Here is a 21888-nt window from a genome sequence, read left to right on the forward strand (position 1 = left end):
CCACCTCCACAAGCTGGCGTTGGATAACAACGCCCAGACTACAGAGAGGAAGAGGATGGACATCGCTACTCAGCTGTTTGAGGCCTACAGCGCTCTCTCATGCTGCTGTGTCCTTCACCTTCTGTACCACCAACGGGTGTGTGTGTGTCCTGCTACGGTGTGTTCAAAACTTAGCTCACCCTTTATTCATTGAGGCAAACGGCTACATGTACCAAGTTGAGTAACTTTTTTAATGTAACTTTTTTAGAGCCGTTTCTCAGATTCTGTCTTTGGAATAACACGACCTAGGTCAAGACTAGGTTACTGGAGTCAGCCTAGGTTACTGGAGTCAGCCTAGGTTACTGGAGTCAGCCTAGGTTACTGGAGTCAGCCTAGGTTACTGGAGTCAGCCTAGGTTACTGGAGTCAGCCTAGGTTACTGGAGTCAGCCTAGGTTACTGGAGTCAGCCTAGGTTACTGGAGTCAGCCTAGGTTACTGGAGTCAGCCTAGGTTACTGGAGTCAGCCTAGGTTACTGGAGTCAGCCTAGGTTACTGGAGTCAGCCTAGGTTACTGGAGTCAGCCTAGGTTACTGGAGTCAGCCTAGGTTACTGGAGTCAGCCTAGGTTACTGGAGTCAGCCTAGGTTACGGGAGTCAGCCTAGGTTACGGGAGTCAGCCTAGGTTACGGGAGTCAGCCTAGGTTACGGGAGTCAGCCTAGGTTACGGAAGTCAGCCTAGGTTACTGGAGTCAGCCTAGGTTACGGGAGTCAGCCTAGGTTACGGGAGTCAGCCTAGGTTACTGGAGTCAGCCTAGGTTACGGGAGTCAGCCTAGGTTACTGGAGTCAGCCTAGGTTACTGGAGTCAGCCTAGGTTACTGGAGTCAGCCTAGGTTACTGGAGTCAGCCTAGGTTACTGGAGTCAGCCTAGGTTACTGGAGTCAGCCTAGGTTACTGGAGTCAGCCTAGGTTACGGAAGTCAGCCTAGGTTACTGGAGTCAGCCTAGGTTACTGGAGTCAGCCTAGGTTACTGGAGTCAGCCTAGGTTACTGGAGTCAGCCTAGGTTACTGGAGTCAGCCTAGGTTACTGGAGTCAGCCTAGGTTACTGGAGTCAGCCTAGGTTACTGGAGTCAGCCTAGGTTACTGGAGTCAGCCTAGGTTACGGGAGTCAGCCTAGGTTACGGGAGTCAGCCTAGGTTACGGGAGTCAGCCTAGGTTACGGGAGTCAGCCTAGGTTACTGGAGTCAGCCTAGGTTACTGGAGTCAGCCTAGGTTACTGGAGTCAGCCTAGGTTACTGGAGTCAGCCTAGGTTACGGGAGTCAGCCTAGGTTACTGGAGTCAGCCTAGGTTACTGGAGTCAGCCTAGGTTACGGGAGTCAGCCTAGGTTACGGGAGTCAGCCTAGGTTACGGGAGTCAGCCTAGGTTACCGGAGTCAGCCTAGGTTACCGGAGTCAGCCTAGGTTACCGGAGTCAGCCTAGGTTACCGGAGTCAGCCTAGGTTACCGGAGTCAGTGGGTGCTATGCGACAGGGGGTTAAAAGTTCACTATTTGTGGTTCTGGGCTTAACTTGCCCTGCCCTGTTGTGTTATTTATATATATATGGTTGACATCAGCTAAAAAAAGTTTGAAGGCACACAAACATACAGCTATAATAGAAAATTATTTCTATGTTTGTGTGCCTTCAAACTTTTCTAGCTGATGTCAACCATGTTATCTTTGGTCTTTGATCTTTGTGTGTGTGTGTGTGTGTGTGTGTGTGTGTGTGTGTGTGTGTGTGTGTGTGTGTGTGTGTGTGTGTGTGTGTGTGTGTGTGTGTGTGTGTGTGTGTGTGTGTGGTGGTTGCCTATCCCGTTGGTGAGTGGAAAAAGGAAAATAAACTCTCTCCATTTTGGCACTGTAGGCTGATTACAGGGTTGACTGAGAGAGGGGGAGGGAGTTAGAGACAGACCACAGCCCACAGAGAGAAGGAGCGCGAGAGAGAAAAAGAGACCACAGCCTGCCTTAGAGAGGGAGAAGCCAGGAGAGAAAATGAGAGAGGGAGAGCTGGCTCCAAGCCTTTGGTCAGAGTTCCCAGCATAGGGCTCAGTGCGTGGGCATGCATGCACGTCCTTCCCTGAATGTGTTCCCAAAATGGTGTGGTTCCACAAGGGCATATTTCACAGCTCAGAGACCTCCCTAACCTCCTCTTTGGTGACTTTCATACACCCTTACCCACCACCCACCCATCACATACCCACCACCTGGTGACTTTCATACACCCTTACCCACCCACCACCCACCCATCACATACCCACCACCTGGTGACCTTCATACACCCACACCCACCCAGCTGGCTGAGGCTTGGTACCAAGCCTCAACCAGCTGTCTGAGGCTTGGTACTGTGTGATTATAGCAGGTTATACTGGGGGTCTCATGTGGCTTTGGTCACAGTGGCTAAACCCCTGACAGATCGCTCACTATCAGAGTCTGAAGCTGTGACATCATCAGTGTGCGACGAGCCAGTGGAAGTACTGTGGCCCTCTGGGTAATGTAGTCATGTACCAGCCTCACGAATCTTACCTGCTTGTGTTAGTGTTTGGTTGTCAAGTGTTCACTGTTGTTAAACTCTGTGCTGTAAGTGTTCAGTTGGTCACTAGGATTTGTAAAACTGTGTTGGTGTCTGGTTGTCCAATATTAGTGTAGTTAAACTCTGTGTTAGTCTTCAGTTGTCTAGTAAAACATTTATTTAAACTCTGTTAGTGTTTGGTTGTCCAATATGTGTTGTTAAACCCCTGTGTTAGTATTTAGATGTCTGGTAAGTTTTTTTCAACTCGGTTAGTTTTTGGTTGTCCTCTCCTTGACTTCCTGTTCCAGTCATCTCAGAGGAGGTTATGGTGAATCACTTCCTGCCTGGACTGAGGTGTCTGAGGGCGGACATGGAACAGCTATCTCCTGAACACGAGGTACATACGCACTCTCACATTGACCATACAGTAGCTCTTCCAAACTCCATCAACTGACCTGTTTCCCATGCCAGCTAAAGACCAGCTGATTCCCTGTCCCAGACCACTCACCACACAGCGTGATGTTGTCTCCAGAAGGGAGACTCACCAGGCATACTTTCCACAGCACAGCAATCTGGCATATTTTCCACTGTGTGTTTTGTTGCAGGTGATCCTGAGCTCCATGATCAAGGAGGGGGAAACCAAGGTAGAGAACAGAGGGATCGGACAGGCTGAGGGGTGAGTACTAACACACACCATTAAAACAGCGCCCTTGTGTCTGTGTGCTATGTCAGAGCATTCAAAACATACACACACACTTTCCTAGCCTGCTGGTTTGGATCCCAAACATGAGTCTTTTTATTTTATTTATTTTGTCATTTTAGCAGAGGCTCTTATCCAAAGCGACTTACTGTAGTGACTGCGTACATTTGTTTATATTTTCCGTACTGGTCCCCCCTGGTGAATCAAACCCACCACCCTGGCGCTGCAAGCGCCTTGCTCTACAAACTGAGCTACGCGGGACTTGCCGGGTCACAGTCACATGACCCTCTGGTTTCCTGGCTTCAGAAAACAGGTAGAGAAACTGTGGTGAGGGAGGAGGGCAGAAAGCTTTCAAAGAGCATTGGGACCCAGTCGTAGTGTGGGTGAGGGGAGTTTAGGGAGGAGTACAGCCGTAGTGTGGGTGATAGGAGGAGTAGTTTAGGGAGGAGTACAGCTGTAGTGTGGGTGATAGGAGGAGTAGTTTAGGGAGGAGTACAGCCGTAGTGTGGGTGATAGGAGGAGTAGTTTAGGGAGGAGTACAGCCGTAGTGTGGGTGAAAGGAGGAGTAGTTTAGGGAGGAGTACAGCCGTAGTGTGGGTGATAGGAGGAGTAGTTTAGGGAGGAGTACAGCCGTAGTGTGGGTGATAGGAGTAGTAGTTTAGGGAGGAGTACAGCCGTAGTGTGGGTGATAGGAGTAGTAGTTTAGGGAGGAGTACAGCCGTAGTGTGGGTGATAGGAGGAGTAGTTTAGGGAGGAGTACAGCCGTAGTGTGGGTGAGAGGAGGAGGGGAGTTTAGGGAGGAGTACAGCCGTAGTGTGGGTGAGACGAGGAGGGGTGTTTAGGGAGGAGTACAGCCGTAGTGTGGGTGAGAGGAGGAGGGGAGTTTAGGGAGGAGTACAGCCGTAGTGTGGGTGAGAGGAGGAGGGGAGTTTAGGGAGGAGTACAGCCGTAGTGTGGGTGAGAGGAGGGGAGTTTAGGGAGGAGTACAGCCGTAGTGTGGGTGAGAGGAGGGGAGTTTAGGGAGGAGTACAGCCGTAGTGTGGGTGAGAGGAGGGGAGTTTAGGGAGGAGTACAGCCGTAGTGTGGGTGAGAGGAGGGGAGTTTAGGGAGGAGTACAGCCGTAGTGTGGGTGAGAGGAGGGGAGTTTAGGGAGGAGTACAGCCGTAGTGTGGGTGAGAGGAGGAGGGGAGTTTAGGGAGGAGTACAGCCGTAGTGTGGGTGAGGGGAGGAGGGGAGTTTAGGGAGGAGTACAGCCGTAGTGTGGGTGAGAGGAGGAGGGGAGTTTAGGGAGGAGTACAGCCGTAGTGTGGGTGAGGGGAGGAGGGGAGTTTAGGGAGGAGTACAGCCGTAGTGTGGGTGAGACGAGGAGGGTTGTTTGGGGAGGAGTACAGCCGTAGTGTGGGTGAGAGGAGGGGAGTTTAGGGAGGAGTACAGCCGTAGTGTGGGTGAGGGGAGGAGGGGAGTTTAGGGAGGAGTACAGCCGTAGTGTGGGTGAGGGGAGGAGGGGAGTTTAGGGAGGAGTACAGCCGTAGTGTGGGTGAGGGGAGGAGGGGAGTTTAGGGAGGAGTACAGCCGTAGTGTGGGTGAGGGGAGGAGGGGAGTTTAGGGAGGAGTACAGCCGTAGTGTGGGTGAGAGGAGGGGAGTTTAGGGAGGAGTACAGCCGTAGTGTGATTGAGAGGAGGGGAGTTTAGGGAGGAGTACAGCCGTAGTGTGGGTGAGACGAGGAGGGATGTTTAGGGAGGAGTACAGCCGTAGTGTGGGTGAGAGGAGGAGGGGAGTTTAGGGAGGAGTACAGCCGTAGTGTGGGTGAGGGGAGTTTAGGGAGGAGTACAGCCATAGTGTGGGTGAGAGGAGGGGAGTTTAGGGAGGAGTACAGCCGTAGTGTGGGTGAGACGAGGAGGGGTGTTTAGGGAGGAGTACAGCCGTAGTGTGGGTGAGGGGAGTTTAGGGAGGAGTACAGCCGTAGTGTGGGTGAGAGAAGGAGAGTTTAGGGAGGAGTACAGCCGTAGTGTGGAGGAGGGGAGTTTAGGGAGGAGTACAGCCGTAGTGTGGGTGAGAGGAGGGGAGTTTAGGGAGGAGTACAGCCGTAGTGTGGGTCAGAGGAGGAGGGATGTGTGTGCATCAACATTTCAACATTTGAACTCTGAGGCTGTAGCCGAGCAACACACACACAATAGTTTTCTACCTTAATTGTTTTTAGGCTGTTTTTCTCTTCATAGAATGTCATCATCATGTCATAATGCAGTGTCAGAGACAACCGTTATAACTAGAATCTCTGTCATCATAATGCACAGTGTCAGAGACAACAGTTATAACTAGAATCTCTGTCATCATAATGCACAGTGTCAGAGACAACAGTTATAACTAGAATCTCTGTCATCATAATGCACAGTGTCAGAGACAACAGTTATAACTAGAATCTCTGTCATCATAATGCACAGTGTCAGAGACAACAGTTATAACTAGAATCTCTGTCATCATAATGCACAGTGTCAGAGACAACAGTTATAACTAGAATCTCTGTCATCATAATGCACAGTGTCAGAGACAACAGTTATAACTAGAATCTCTGTCATCATAATGCACAGTGTCAGAGAGAACAGTTATAACTAGAATCTCTGTCATAATGCACAGTGTCAGAGACAACAGTTATAACTAGAATCTCTGTCATAATGCACAGTGTCAGAGACAACAGTTATAACTAGAATCTCTGTCATCATAATGCACAGTGTCAGAGACAACAGTTATAACTAGAATCTCTGTCATCATAATGCACAGTGTCAGAGACAACAGTTATAACTAGAATCTCTGTCATCATAATGCACAGTGTCAGAGACAACAGTTATAACTAGAATCTCTGTCATAATGCACAGTGTCAGAGACAACCGTTATAACTAGAATCTCTGTCATTGTAATGCACAGTGTCAGAGACAACAGTTATAACTAGAATCTCTGTCATAATGCACAGTGTCAGAGACAACCGTTATAACTAGAATCTCTGTCATAATGCACAGTGTCAGAGACAACAGTTATAACTAGAATCTCTGTCATCATAATGCACAGTGTCAGAGACAACAGTGATGTCTAATGACAGGATCCATCCCCGATATGGGCTTGTTTTATCACGTCTCTCAACAACCATGTTACGACTAAGCAGCTCAACTCCAGCATTTTACTGTGGCTCATAACTTTCATTCCAGTATTGACCATATGTCGTTGTGATGTTGTTACTGCGTCCTATCTGCTGCTGTTCAACCCCAGTTAGGCAGAGAGGGAGAAAAAGAGGAACTCTCTTAACTGTCAGTCAGTAGAGAACAGAAGGAACTTTTATTGTTAACACTTAAGCAACTGTTTTTACCAGTCTAGTTATATGGTCAAGGTCACGGCAAAGAAATGAGAATGTTAGAATCGGACCGTTAACAGCACCACCTCTCTGAATTGGATGTTTAGGGAGACCAAGAATATTGAGACTATATACAAAACATTCTAGATGAATGATAGCCTGTAAAAACCATTCAGTGTACCTATGTAATCATTTCCCATTCTTCAGGCTATCTACAGTCAGCTCCAAATATATTGTCTTGGTACTCTGAAGTGATACATTGACTATGAGGTTGAAGTGCGGACTAGCAGCTTTAATTTGAGGGTATTTTCATCCATACCGGGTGAATAATTTAGAAATTACAGAACTTTTTGTGCATAGTACCCCACCTCCCCCCCATTTTAGGAGTCCAAAAGTATTGGGACAAATTCACTTGTGAATGAAAGTAGTCAAAATTTAAGAATTTGTTCCCATATTCCTCCTAGGGTGCAATGATTACATTATTTTGGAGTCACTTTTATTGTAAATAAGAATGAAATATGTTTCCTAACACTTTTACATTAATGTGGATGCTACCATGATTACAGATAGTCCTGAATAATGAGTGAGAAAGTTAGACCCACAAATATCAAGACATGCTGACCTCCCCTGTTATTGTAATGGTGAGAGGTTAGCATGTATTTGGGGTGTGATTATAAAATGCTAACCTCCCCTGTTATTGTAATGGTGAGAGGTTAGCATGTATTTGGGGTGTGATTATAAAATGCTAACCTCCCCTGTTATTGTAATGGTGAGAGGTTAGCATGTATTTGGGGTGTGATTATAAAATGCTAACCTCCCCTGTTATTGTAATGGTGAGAGGTTAGCATGTATTTGGGGTGTGATTATAAAATGCTAACCTCCCCTGTTATTGTAATGGTGAGAGGTTAGCATGTATTTGGGGTGTGATTATAAAATGCTAACCTCCCCTGTTATTGTAATGGTGAGAGGTTAGCATGTATTTGGGGTGTGATTATAAAATGCTAACCTCCCCTGTTATTGTAATGGTAAGAGGTTAGCATGTATTTGGGGTGTGATTATAAAATGCTAACCTCCCCTGTTATTGTAATGGTGAGAGGTTAGCATGTATTTGGGGTGTGATTATAAAATGCTAACCTCCCCTGTTATTGTAATGGTAAGAGGTTAGCATGTATTTGGGGTGTGATTATAAAATGCTAACCTCCCCTGTTATTGTAATGGTGAGAGGTTAGCATGTATTTGGGGTGTGATTATAAAATGCTAACCTCCCCTGTTATTGTAATGGTAAGAGGTTAGCATGTATTTGGGGTGTGATTATAAAATGCTAACCTCCCCTGTTATTGTAATGGTAAGAGGTTAGCATGTATTTGGGGTGTGATTATAAAATGCTAACCTCCCCTGTTATTGTAATGGTAAGAGGTTAGCATGTATTTGGGGTGTGATTATAAAATGCTAACCTCCCCTGTTATTGTAATGGTAAGTGGTTAGCATGTATTTGGGGTGTGATTATAAAATGCTAACCTCCCCTGTTATTGTAATGGTAAGCGGTTAGCATGTATTTGGGGTGTGATTATAAAATGCTAACCTCCCCTGTTATTGTAATGGTAAGCGGTTAGCATGTATTTGGGGTGTGATTATAAAATGCTAACCTCCCCTGTTATTGTAATGGTAAGAGGTTAGCATGTATTTGGGGTGTGATTATAAAATGCTAACCTCCCCTGTTATTGTAATGGTAAGAGGTTAGCATGACTTGGGGGTAGGATATTTGTGCGTCTAACTTTCTCATACAAAACATTAGGAACACCTGCTCTTTCCATGACATAGACTGACCAGGTGAATCCAGGTGGAAGCTGTAATCTGTTATTGATGTCACTTGTTAAATACACTTCAATTTGTGTAGATGAAGCGGAGGAGACAGGTTAAAGAAGGATTTTTAAGCCTTGAGACATGGATTGTGTACGATTGCCATTCAGAGGGTGAATGGGCAAGGCAAGAGATTTAAGTTCCTTTGAATGGGGTGTGTCAAGAACTGCAACGCTGCTGGGATTTTTAAGCTCAACAGTTTCCCTTGTGTATCAAAAATGGTCCACCACCCAAAGGACATCCAGCCAACTTGACACAACTGTGGGAAGCATTGGATTCAACATGGGCCAGCATCCCTATGGAACGCTTTCGACGACTTGTAGAGTCCATGCCCCGACAAATTGAGGCAGTTCCGAGAGCAGAAACAGAGTGGGGGGTCCTCAATATTAGGAATGTGTTCTTAATGTTTGGTATACGCCATGCATAATCTATACCATTGTGCAGTATATAATCTAAACTCAGCACCCTGTCTTTCAAAGATAATTCGTAAAAATCCAAATAACGTCATAGATGTTCATTGTAAAGTGTTTAAACACTGTTTCCCATGCTTGTTCAATGAACCATAAACAATTCATGCACCTGTGGAACGGTCGTTAAGACACTAACAGTTTACAGACGTTAGGCAATTAAGGTCACAGTTATGAAAACTTAGGACACTAAAGAGGCCTTTCTACTCACCCTCGAATCCAACAGGTCCCAGACGTGCTCTGTGGGATTGAGATCCGGGCTCTTCACTGGCCATGGCAGAACACTGACATTCCTGTCTTGCAGTAAATCACGCACAGAATGAGCAGTATGGCTGGTGCCATTGTCATGCTGGAGGGTCATATCAGGATGAGCAGTATGGCTGGTTGCATTGTCATGCTGGGGGGGTCATATCAGGATGAGCAGTATGGCTGGTGGCATTGTCATGCTGGAGGGTCATATCAGGATGAGCAGTATGGCTGGTGGCATTGTCATGCTGGAGGGTCATATCAGGATGAGCAGTATGGCTGGTTGCATTGTCATGCTGGGGGTTATATCAGGATGAGCAGTATGGCTGGTGGCATTGTCATGCTGGAGGGTCATATCAGGATGAGCAGTATGGCTGGTGGCATTGTCATGCTGGAGGGTCATATCAGGATGAGCAGTATGGCTGGTGGCATTGTCATGCTGGAGGGTCATATCAGGATGAGCAGTATGGCTGGTGCCATTGTCATGCTGGAGGGTCATATCAGGATGAGCAGTATGGCTGGTGGCATTGTCATGCTGGAGGGTCATATCAGGATGAGCAGTATGGCTGGTGCCATTGTCATGCTGGAGGGTCATATCAGGATGAGCAGTATGGCTGGTGCCATTGTCATGCTGGAGGGTCATATCAGGATGAGCCTGCAGGAAGGATACGACATGAGGGAGGAGGATGTCCTCCCTGTAACGCACAGCGGTGATATTGCCTGCAATGACAACAAGCTCAGTCCGATGATGCTGTGACACACCGCCCCAGACCATGATGGAACCTCCACCTCCAAATCGATCCCACTCCAGAGTACAGGCCTCGTGTAACGCTCATTTCTTTGACGATAAATGCGAATCCAACCATCTCCCCTGGTGAGAGAACCTTGACTCTTCACTTTTTGACAGTCCTGTCTGATCCAGCGACAGTGGGTTTGTGTCCATAGGCAATGTTGTTGCAGGTGATGTCTGGTGAGGACCTGCCTTACAACAGGCCTACAAGCCCTCAGTCCAGCCTCTCTCATCAGTCCAGCCTCTCTCAGCCTATTGCGGACAGTCTGAGCACTGATGGAGGGATTGTGTGTTCCTGGTGTAACTCGGGCAGTTGTTGCCATCCTGTACCTGTCCTGCAGGTGTGATGTTCGGATGTACCGATCCTGTGCAGGTGTTGTTACACGTGGTCTGGCGCTGCGATCAGCTGTCCGTCCTGTCTCCCTGTAGCTCTGTCTTAGGCGTCTCACAGTACGGACGTTGCAATTTATTGCCCTGGCCACATCTGCAGTCCTCATACCTCCTTGCAGCCTAAGGCGCATTCACGCAGATGAGCAGGGACCCTGGGCATCTTTCTTTTGGTGTTTTTCAGAGTAATTAGAAAGGCCTCTTTAGTTTTCATAACTGTGACCTTAATTGCCTACCGTCTGTAAGCTGTTAGTGTCTTATTAACTGTTCCACAGGTGCATGTTCATTCATTGTTTATGGTTCATTGAACAAGCATGGGAAACAGTGTTTAAACCCTTTACAATGAAGAGCTATGACGTTATTTGGACAGGGTCCTGAAAAATGGACGTTTATTTTTTGCTTAGTTTGTAATCTACAGTATATACCAGTGTGCAGTATATAATATAATCTATATCCCAGTGTACACTCTATAATAAAATCTATATCCCAGTGTACACTATATAATATAATCTATATCCACATGTACACTATATTATATATCCCATTGTACAGGCTATCATCAATATAACCATATTGTGTATCTGTGGACCAATGATGATGCTATGTTTAACTGCTAATACATATTTATATGTGTTCAAACTGTGTGTTGCTGTAGATCTGTGTCCATCGCTGCCAGTCTGGTTGGGGAAGACGCCAAGACCAAGTTCCTGAGTAAGATGGGTCAGCTGACCACGTCCGGCGCCATGCTGGCCAACGTTTTCCAGAGAAAGAAGTGATCCTTCTTCCACCGCCGAACCTCCTAGCAGCAAGCACACTACATATCCCATGAGCCTCCATTGTCTGGGAGCGCCAGCCCAGGCTCCAACGATGGGCCAGGTCAGGGTCTCTGCTCAAACGCCTTCTGAATGCATCCTTCACTCCTCCCTGACTGGACAGGGGACAGCACTGAGCCCTAGGAAGGAAGGAAGGGTGCCCTTTTTTACATATATGATCAGGTCCAGGGTGTATGTCAATAGTCTGAAGTGGTTTCCTCTCCTCGTCTCAAGGAGAGAAATGAATTATTATACTATTGAGATGCAGCCACTAAGATTTGGCCAACTGGGTTTGTTCTAGAATTTTTACAGATGCAATGTTGTCACCAAAAGCTTTCTGAACGTTCCAGTCCAGTTAGAATTTTAGTGGCGTTCTTTGTCAGAATGTTATTGTTCCGGAACCTTTGTCAACATGGAGAGGAGTACATTTACATTTAAGTCATTTAGCAGACGCTCTTATCCAGAGCGACTTACAAATTGTAAACTGACGTCTGTATGTTCATGGCTCTGGCGAATTGCCTACTTGAAGTCAAAATAGTCTGCCTTTTATTTCATCACGTCTCTCGTTGTTTTGATATTTTATGTATGATTTAAGACTTAATTCCTCCAAAGAAATCTGCACTTCACTTTTTTAAAATTACTTTCTCTTTATTCTGTTTTGATTTCAGAGTCTTATTATAGAGGATATACATCCACATCACTACCTTTCAGTGGATTTATTATAGAGGATATACATCCACATCACTACCTTTCAGAGTCTTATTATAGAGGATATACATCCACATCACTACCTTTCAGTGGATTTGTTGTATTTCTGTTGGAAAAGAGAAGAACACTGATTGTCTTCCTTAATCCATCTCTCTCTCTCTCTCTCGTTCTGCCTCTCTCTCGTTCTGCCTCTCTCTCGTTCTGCCTCTCTCTCGTTCTGCCTCTCTCTCGTTCTGCCTCTCTCTCGTTCTGCCTCTCTCTCGTTCTGCCTCTCTCTCTCGTTCTGCCTCTCTCTCTCGTTCTGCCTCTCTCTCGTTCTGCCTCTCTCTCGTTCTGCCTCTCTCTCGTTCTGCCTCTCTCTCTCGTTCTGCCTCTCTCTCGTTCTGCCTCTCTCTCGTTCTGCCTCTCTCTCTCGTTCTGCCTCTCTCTCTCGTTCTGCCTCTCTCTCTCTCGTTCTGCCTCTCTCTCGTTCTGCCTCTCTCTCGTTCTGCCTCTCTCTCGTTCTGCCTCTCTCTCGTTCTGCCTCTCTCTCGTTCTGCCTCTCTCTCGTTCTGCCTCTCTCTCTCGTTCTGCCTCTCTCTCTCTCTCTCTCGTTCTGCCTCTCTCTCGTTCTGCCTCTCTCTCGTTCTGCCTCTCTCTCTCGTTCTGCCTCTCTCTCTCTCTCTCTCTCTCTCGTTCTGCCTCTCTCTCGTTCTGCCTCTCTCTCGTTCTGCCTCTCTCTCGTTCTGCCTCTCTCTCGTTCTGCCTCTCTCTCGTTCTGCCTCTCTCTCGTTCTGCCTCTCTCTCGTTCTGCCTCTCTCTCGTTCTGCCTCTCTCTCGTTCTGCCTCTCTCTCTCGTTCTGCCTCTCTCTCTCGTTCTGCCTCTCTCTCTCGTTCTGCCTCTCTCTCTCGTTCTGCCTCTCTCTCTCGTTCTGCCTCTCTCTCTCGTTCTGCCTCTCTGTCTCGTTCTGCCTCTCTCTCTCTCGTTCTGCCTCGGGTGGCTGTTTGATTTGTGGTTAAGTTCTTTTCTCTTTGGGATCATTTTAATTACATGTTATGCTCTACAAGTAAACTGTATGATACACTGAAATGAAGGTGGGACCCATATTATTATGTACATTTGAATTTGGTGTCATGAAACAATAAAACACAAAATAAACAATTGTCTACTCATGTACACCTGCTTATGGTGATTAGTGTGTGTGTGTGTGTGTGTGTGTGTGTGTGTGTGTGTGTGTGTGTGTGTGTGTGTGTGTGTGTGTGTGTGTGTGTGTGTGTGTGTGTGTGTGTGTGTGTGTGTGTGTGTGTGTGTGTGTGTGTGTAAGTGTAAAAAATATCCTTTTCAATACAGAGCTCAAGGTTTCAGCAGGTGTTCAGAGTAATAAACCTTGGTAAATACACAAAATCCCCCCTCATCTTTCACACACAGCCGCAACTTCTAGAAACTTCAAAGAGCTTTTATGTCCCTTTGTCTGTCCAGGATTCCAAAGTTCACTAGCTGGGACAGACTCTGAAACCATTTACAGAGTCCTTGCACCAGTATACAGTAGGGAGTGATGTGTGAAGCTTTGCTCTCCTATCAATGTATCACCCTGTCCCCACCCCTCATACAGAACAGTATTAGCATATTCCCTTTCATATTTCACTTGTTGCTGATAACTCACCAGGTGGACAAATAATTGTAGTTGAGAATAGTGTACCATGTGGGTAGGAATGGAACATAGTGGGAGCATGCTGGTATTTGTATGTGTGTGTGAGCGTGAGAGAAAATGTGTCTGATTTGCATGAGAGCTTAGCTGTGTTTACAGTGTGTCAGAGGAGGCTTTAAGCCTAACTTTGGTGAATGATGACTTAGGATCCTGTGTTTTTATTTAACTTACTACAGTGTGTTTGTGTGGCGAGTCAGAAGATGTCTGTTTCCAAAGCACGCAGTAGGTCCAAGCCAGAAGACTCCTGAACAGCTGATCAAATGGCTACCCTGACTATTTACATATGGCTTCCCTGACTATTTACAGCGCTGATACTATCTATGCATAGTCACTTTAATAACTCTACCTACATGCACATATTACCTCAACTAAATGGTGCCCCCCCTGTATATAGTCTCTCTATTGTTATTTTACTGCTGCTCTTACATTTTTTTACTTTTATTTCTTATCTGTATTTTTATTTTTTTTTGGTTAGGGGCTCGTAAGTAAACATTTCACTGTAAGGTCTACTGCACCTGTTGTATTCAGCATTTCACTGAAAGGTCTACTGCACCTGTTGTATTCAGCATTTCACTGTAAGATCTACTACACCTGTTGTATTCAGCATTTCACTGTAAGATCTACTACACCTGTTGTATTCAGCATTTCACTGAAAGGTCTACTACACCTGTTGTATTCAGCATTTCACTGAAAGGTCTACTACACCGGTTGTATTCAGCATTTCACTGTAAGGTCTACTACACCTGTTGTATTCAGCATTTCACTGTACATTTAAGTCTACTACACCTGTTGTATTCAGCATTTCACTGTAAGGTCTACTACACCTGTTGTATTCAGAATTTCACCACCATGGGGGGCCAGAGCAGGTCTACTACACCTGTTGTATTCAGCATTTCACTGTAAGGTCTACTACACCTGTTGTATTCAGCATTTCACTGTAAGGTTTACTACACCTGTTGTATTCAGCATTTCACTGTAAGGTCTACTGCACCTGTTGTATTCAGCATTTCACTGTAAGGTCTACTGCACCTGTTGTATTCAGCATTTCACTGTAAGATCTACTACACCTGTTGTATTCAGCATTTCACTGAAAGGTTTACTACACCTGTTGTATTCAGCATTTCACTGTAAGGTCTACTGCACCTGTTGTATTCAGCATTTCACTGTAAGGTCTACTGCACCTGTTGTATTCAGCATTTCACTGTAAGGTCTACTACACCTGTTGTATTCAGCATTTCACTGTAAGGTTTACTACACCTGTTGTATTCAGCATTTCACTGTAAGGTCTACTACACCTGTTGTATTCAGCATTTCACTGTAAGGTCTACTACACCTGTTGTATTCAGCATTTCACTGTAAGGTCTACTACACCTGTTGTATTCAGCATTTCACTGTAAGGTCTACTACACCTGTTGTATTCAGCATTTCACTGTAAGGTCTACTGCACCTGTTGTATTCAGCATTTCACTGTAAGGTCTACTGCACCTGTTGTATTCAGCATTTCACTGAAAGGTCTACTACACCTGTTGTATTCAGCATTTCACTGAAAGGTCTACTACACCGGTTGTATTCAGCATTTCACTGAAAGGTCTACTACACCTGTTGTATTCAGCATTTCACTGAAAGGTCTACTACACCGGTTGTATTCAGCATTTCACTGTAAGGTCTACTGCACCTGTTGTATTCAGCATTTCACTGAAAGGTCTACTACACCTGTTGTATTCAGCATTTCACTGAAAGGTCTACTACACCGGTTGTATTCAGCATTTCACTGAAAGGTCTACTACACCTGTTGTATTCAGCATTTCACTGAAAGGTCTACTACACCGGTTGTATTCAGCATTTCACTGTAAGGTCTACTACACCTGTTGTATTCAGCATTTCACTGAAAGGTCTACTACACCGGTTGTATTCAGCATTTCACTGTAAGGTCTACTACACCTGTTGTATTCAGCATTTCACTGTAAGATCTACTACACCTGTTGTATTCAGCATTTCACTGAAAGGTCTACTACACCTGTTGTATTCAGCATTTCACTGAAAGGTCTACTACACCGGTTGTATTCAGCATTTCACTGAAAGGTCTACTACACCTGTTGTATTCAGCATTTCACTGAAAGGTCTACTACACCGGTTGTATTCAGCATTTCACTGTAAGGTCTACTACACCGGTTGTATTCAGCATTTCACTGAAAGGTCTACTACACCTGTTGTATTCAGCATTTCACTGAAAGGTCTACTACACCGGTTGTATTCAGCATTTCACTGTAAGGTCTACTACACCTGTTGTATTCAGCATTTCACTGAAAGGTCTACTACACCGGTTGTATTCAGCATTTCACTGTAAGGTCTACTACACCTGTTGTATTCAGCATTTCACTGTAAGATCTACTACACCTGTTGTATTCAGCATTTCACTGAAAGGTCTACTACACCTGTTGTATTCAGCATTTCACTGTAAGGTCTACTACACCTGTTGTATTCAGCATTTCACTGTAAGGTCTACTACACCTGTTGTATTCAGCATTTCACTGTAAGGTCTACTACACCTGTTGTATTCAGCATTTCACTGTAAGGTATACTACACCTGTTGTATTCAGCATTTCACTGTAAGGTCTACTACACCTGTTGTATTCAGCATTTCACTGTAAGGTCTACTACACCTGTTGTATTCAGCATTTCACTGTAAGGTCTACTACACCTGTTGTATTCAGCATTTCACTGTAAGGTTTACTACACCTGTTGTATTCAGCATTTCACTGTAAGGTTTACTACACCTGTTGTATTCAGCATTTCACTGTAAGGTCTACTACACCGGTTGTATTCAGCATTTCACTGTTAGGTCTACTACACCGGTTGTATTCAGCATTTCACTGTAAGGTCTACTACACCTGTTGTATTCAGCATTTCACTGAAAGGTCTACTACACCGGTTGTATTCAGCATTTCACTGTAAGGTCTACTACACCTGTTGTATTCAGCATTTCACTGTAAGATCTACTACACCTGTTGTATTCAGCATTTCACTGAAAGGTCTACTACACCTGTTGTATTCAGCATTTCACTGTAAGGTCTACTACACCTGTTGTATTCAGCATTTCACTGTAAGGTCTACTACACCTGTTGTATTCAGCATTTCACTGTAAGGTCTACTACACCTGTTGTATTCAGCATTTCACTGTAAGGTATACTACACCTGTTGTATTCAGCATTTCACTGTAAGGTCTACTACACCTGTTGTATTCAGCATTTCACTGTAAGGTCTACTACACCTGTTGTATTCAGCATTTCACTGTAAGGTCTACTACACCTGTTGTATTCAGCATTTCACTGTAAGGTTTACTACACCTGTTGTATTCAGCATTTCACTGTAAGGTTTACTACACCTGTTGTATTCAGCATTTCACTGTAAGGTCTACTACACCGGTTGTATTCAGCATTTCACTGTTAGGTCTACTACACCTGTTGTATTTGCCGGATGTAATTGATAACATTTGATTTGATTTGAAATGGTCTTCAAGTCGCAACCACATGATTCCCTTCTACTGTTTTAACCGCTCTCCACCCTTTAGGGGAGGGGGGTGCGTGTGGGTGGGCGGGGGGGTGCGCACGTGTTTGCCAGTGACACCTGCAAACAGGATAAGGAACCCTTTGAGCCGAGTCCAGCACTGTGGTCACTTCTATGGCCGAAAACACACAGTCACATTCCGAGTGTGGCAGACCACGAGGATGTATTAATGGAAACCCTCCTTGCACTTTCCTGGTTGTCCAGGTTTTACTCTCCCTTTGTAAGTGGGTTGCCTGTAGCAGAAATGAGGGGGGGGTGGAGGCTTATTTGCCGAACATGCCCAATAAATCACATTGCTTTGGCCTCTTGGGCAATGTTTAGCCAGACAGACATAAACACAGGCAGACAGACACAGGCAGATGGCTCTGTGGAGTTAGGTGTGTTTGGTATTAGAGGCTAAACTGAAGCCTTGAACTGTGCATGTTGTGTGTTAGCGATATGTTCAGGGTTTAAGTTGAAACATTTAATTTCTACATTCGTCAGTTCCAGCTCCTAATTGCCACTCTGCTAACTGTAGATAGGCCCCGCCTACTAAGCGAAGACTTACGGGAAGGGCCAGAGAGAGGGGGGCAAAAGACAGAACAGAGTGAAGCCCTTCCAGTGACTAACTGTGTCGTTGTAAAGGTCTCATCAATGAAAGAGACAAGCTCCAAAGCCAACTCCTCCTTTGCAGCGTTTCCTTCCAGTTCTCTGCTGCCAATGACTGGAACGAATTGCTGCCAAACATACCCTTGAAAAACTGACTGTCCTACCGATGCTTGACTTCGGTGATGTCATTTACAAAATAGCCTCCAACACTATTCAGCAAATTGGATGCAGTCTATCACAGTGCCATCATCGCCAAACCCACTGGCTCCAGGCCATCCTTACGATTTTGCTAGGTAAAGCCCTGCCGTATCTCAGCTCACTGGTCACCACAGCAGCACCCACCCGTAGCACGCGCTCCAGCAGGCATAGCTCCAGCAGGCATATTTCACTGGTCATCCCCAAAGCCAATTGCAAAAATCACTAAAGCTGGAGACTCATATCTCCCTCACTAACTTTAAGCACCAGCTGCCAGAGCAGCTTACTGATCATTGCACCTGTACATAGGCTATGTACAGATGGGCTATCTGTAAATAGCCCACCCAAAAACCTCATCCCCATATTGTTATTTCTTTGATTGCTCCTTTGCAACCCAGTATCTCTACTTGCACATTCATCTTCTGCACATCAATCACTCCAGTGTTTAATTGCTAAATTCTAACTATTTCGCCACTATGGCCTATGTATTGCCTTACCTCCCTTATCTTACCTAATTTGCACACACTGTATATAGACTTTTCTGTTGTATTATTGACTGTAAATGTGTTTATTCCATGTGTAACTCTGTGTTGTTGTTTATGTCGCACTGCTTTGCTTTATCTTGGCCAGGTATCAGTTGTAAGTAAATGAGAACTTGTTCTCAACTAGCCTACCTGGTTAAATAAAGGTGAAAAAATTCATTACAATAGTAATTTGTTTTGACATATAAGCCTACACTTCAATGTAGGTTATTTTCTAACTGTATAGCAGCAAATCATATACAGTGAATACAAACAGAGAGTGTATCTTTCTATATATCAGATATGACTTCACTCATACAACACATCCCTGCTTCTTTGAATCATCGTTGTCCGAAGCAAAGTGTCACGGAATCCTGGAATGACCTCCATCTCAGACTGCTCGGTGTTCCTGGAATGACCTCCATCTCAGACTGCTCGGTGTTCCTGGAATGACCTCCATCTCAGACTGCTCGGTGTTCCTGGAATGACCTCCATCTCAGACTGCTCGGTGTTCCTGGAATGACCTCCATCTCAGACTGCTCGGTGTTCCTGGAATTAGAAGATTTCCTTTTCTCTAGTTCCAGAGAATTCTTCAATGAAATATCCCCCCTCAAACACCTATAAAAAATAGAAATACAAGAATTTGCATTTGAGATTATGCTGGTCCCTGGTATGAGGGAGAGAGAGAGAGGTAGGAGGGGTGAGTAAATGTGAAGAAAGCCATTCTTCTAATCTAAAGTGACGGTTATGCAAATATTAAATTGTAGCTGGAGGCTTAGAATGGATGCAGGAGGGGTAGGGCTGAGAGTGGAGTACAGACAGGAGAGCAGAGGGAGGGAGGTGAGGTGGGAGGGAGAGAGAGAGAGGATAAATGAGGCTGGTACAAAGGGTCCCCAAATACCACTCACTCATTTTGTTACACATATCACATACCCACCAGCCAAGGGGTCTGAACCTTTATGGCACAATAGGTTTTGTGTTTACCCTATAAATGTAGGGTCAGTGGTTCAAACCACTGTCAGTGGTTCAGAATATCGCCCCTAAATCTCTATATTACTAGGTTTGTGCATTGTTTTCATTGCAATGAATGCATTGCAACACTCACCATAGAATGTCATGTTAGTTTAAGACAGTGGAGAGGAAGAGACAGCCTAGATGTATGAAGTTATGTGGATGTGGATGGTTTATATGGGTTCGTTTAAATGTGAAAGCACATTACTTTAACTGTGAGATGCAAAACAACTCACACACGTCTGAGGCAATCAAAACACCCACATGGGGGGGGGGGGTTACAAGGGCATAGGAGGAGTTTAGTCTCTCTCCCCTAGTAAGCTTACTCTGTTTTCACAAGCTTGCTCAGACAAGAGGCTGCTCACTCCAGAGTGCGTTGGTCAGGAGAGAGGAGAGCAGAGCGTGCTTTACCGGGAATGCTGAGCGAGAATGATATATGGGTCTGGAGGCTCCTTGCAGTACCCCCAAAGATCCCCAGCCTTACAGACAAACCACACTGATTCCTTTGAATGTCGACAATATCGATCATCCTAAATCTGTACAAGACAACTGGATTTCTTCTATTTTCTGGTGTGTGAATAATCAGGAGAGATGAGAGTTCACTTCTCCACCAGTTGGATATTTCAAGGCTGGATCATCCATCTGGTTCTCACTCTGTGTGCACAGGTATGTCAAACATGCATACATCAAATAGGTACTGCATGTAGATTAGAATAGTTTGATTGTGTATTCTGGATACTGACACAAGTCATTGCAAGACAACTGTTTTAGTTGTTCTGTCCTCTAGATCTTGTCTCTACACTGTGATTTTGTTGTTGTTGTAGAGTTGTTTTAACTAAATAGTATTCATTAAGTAACTGGTTCCACATGTTTTTGTTTGTTACTCTTTGGTCAGTGTTGCCTGAACTGAACATTCTTAGTTGGCCCAATCTTAGCTCCTATATGAGAAAATGTAGGCAAAAATTCAGTCAATTTAAAATGATGTATCTTTGCTTAAATTGACTCATATGTTAATTCAACTAGAAATTATTATTTAGGCATCTTAACTAAAATAGAAGTAACACACAGTCCTTTAACATAATGTTTTCATTTTACACAGTTGACTTACATGATTACATTGTGCATGTTCATTTATACAATTATTATTCAACATGTCCTCGTCTGGGATTTGAACTCACAACCGCTTGGTTCACAGCATTCCAATCTTCCCGCATTACAGCCATGTCTTTGTCAATAACTGATTGAACCTGTATTGCTACAATTTACACCTCAAAGTAAATCTTAGCTCTGTTAAAAACACACTGGAGAAAAACAACTATATTTACCATAGTGACTCAGGGGCAACATTAGACAACCATACAGAAAAACCTCACCTTGTTGAAATAAGTCAATCAAATCAATGGTGAGCGAATAGTCAGATGAACTGATAATTGACACAGCCATGGTGGCGTAGCAGGAAGCTCAGATTGCGTTGACTCGAGGTTGTGAGTTCAAATCACAGATGAGGACATGTTTGAATAATAATTACTGTATAATTATCATGTACGGATCATGTACGGTATGTCAAGGTGTGTCAAATCTGTAAATGTAAAACATTGTATGTTAAAAGCACTGTGTATGTAACTACTTTCACAGCCTTCATTAGTTCAAATGCCTAAACAATAATTCACAGTTGAACGAACATGTGAGACAACTTGAGCAAAAGCATAATTTTAAATTGACTGAATTTTTTTGCCAAAGTATTCTCAAATTGGAGCTAATTTTGGGCAACAATTTTTGGGGGGTTCAGGTAATACTTGGACCGAAAAGTTTAGTAAACAAATAAAAAGGCTGTGGAACCAGTTACTTGTTAATAATTAGTTGAAACAACTACATTTGTGGGTGTTTTTGTTGTTGTGTCCACATCTAACCATTGTTACTCTGCTCTGGTGGAGTTGAGAGATAAATATATATTGAAAGACATGTTTATGTTCCAGCAATGACTGGAAACAGTTATGTTTGGGTTGTGTCCACATGCTCCTGCCCCTCTCCCGGTCCCGGTAAACCCCAGAAGCCGCATAAAACTGGATGCATCCTTGCTGACCTTGTTTTCACCGGACGTTCCCGTTTCCATTCCAATGCATGGTGATGGGTTATGGTTGTGGGACTGACAAAGATAAGGTTATAGCCTGTTGTTGGTGTGGTTATTTGGGTGTACACTAGGTTGTAACCTATTACTGGTGTGGTTATTTGGGTGTACACTAGGTTGTAACCTATTACTGGTGTGGTTATTTGGGTGTACACTAGGTTACAGCCTATTACTGGTGTGGTTATTTGGGTGTACACTAGGTTGTAACCTATTACTGGTGTGGTTATTTGGGTGTACACTAGGTTGTAACCTATTACTGGTGTGGTTATTTGGGTGTACACTAGGTTATAGCCTATTACTGGTGTGGTTATTTGGGTGTACACTAGGTTACAGCCTAATACTGGTGTGGTTA

The 21888-nt window shown here is 44.6% G+C and overlaps 2 protein-coding genes across 2 annotated transcripts in view; both read left to right on the top strand.

The window, feature by feature from the left end:
• Positions 1-12994, top strand: part of LOC118382398 (RAB11-binding protein RELCH homolog) — a 99311-nt gene extending 86317 nt beyond the window's left edge. The window contains exons 26-29 of the mRNA XM_052501122.1: positions 1-107; positions 2833-2921; positions 3130-3200; positions 10974-12994. The exon at positions 1-107 is cut by the window's left edge and continues 10 nt beyond it. Coding sequence (XP_052357082.1) covers positions 1-107; positions 2833-2921; positions 3130-3200; positions 10974-11094 — 388 coding nt within the window. The 3' untranslated portion in view covers positions 11095-12994. The remainder of the gene's footprint in view (positions 108-2832; positions 2922-3129; positions 3201-10973) is intronic.
• Positions 12995-19761: 6767 nt separating this feature from the next.
• Positions 19762-21888, top strand: part of LOC118382405 (uncharacterized) — a 30728-nt gene continuing 28601 nt past the window's right edge. Inside the window, exon 1 of the mRNA XM_052498285.1 lies at positions 19762-20074. Within this exon, the coding sequence (XP_052354245.1) occupies positions 20000-20074 (75 nt within the window). The 5' untranslated portion in view covers positions 19762-19999. The remainder of the gene's footprint in view (positions 20075-21888) is intronic.

This window comes from Oncorhynchus keta, chromosome 4 (genome assembly GCF_023373465.1).
Source record: "Oncorhynchus keta strain PuntledgeMale-10-30-2019 chromosome 4, Oket_V2, whole genome shotgun sequence".
Classification (NCBI taxonomy): Eukaryota; Metazoa; Chordata; class Actinopteri; order Salmoniformes; family Salmonidae; genus Oncorhynchus; species Oncorhynchus keta.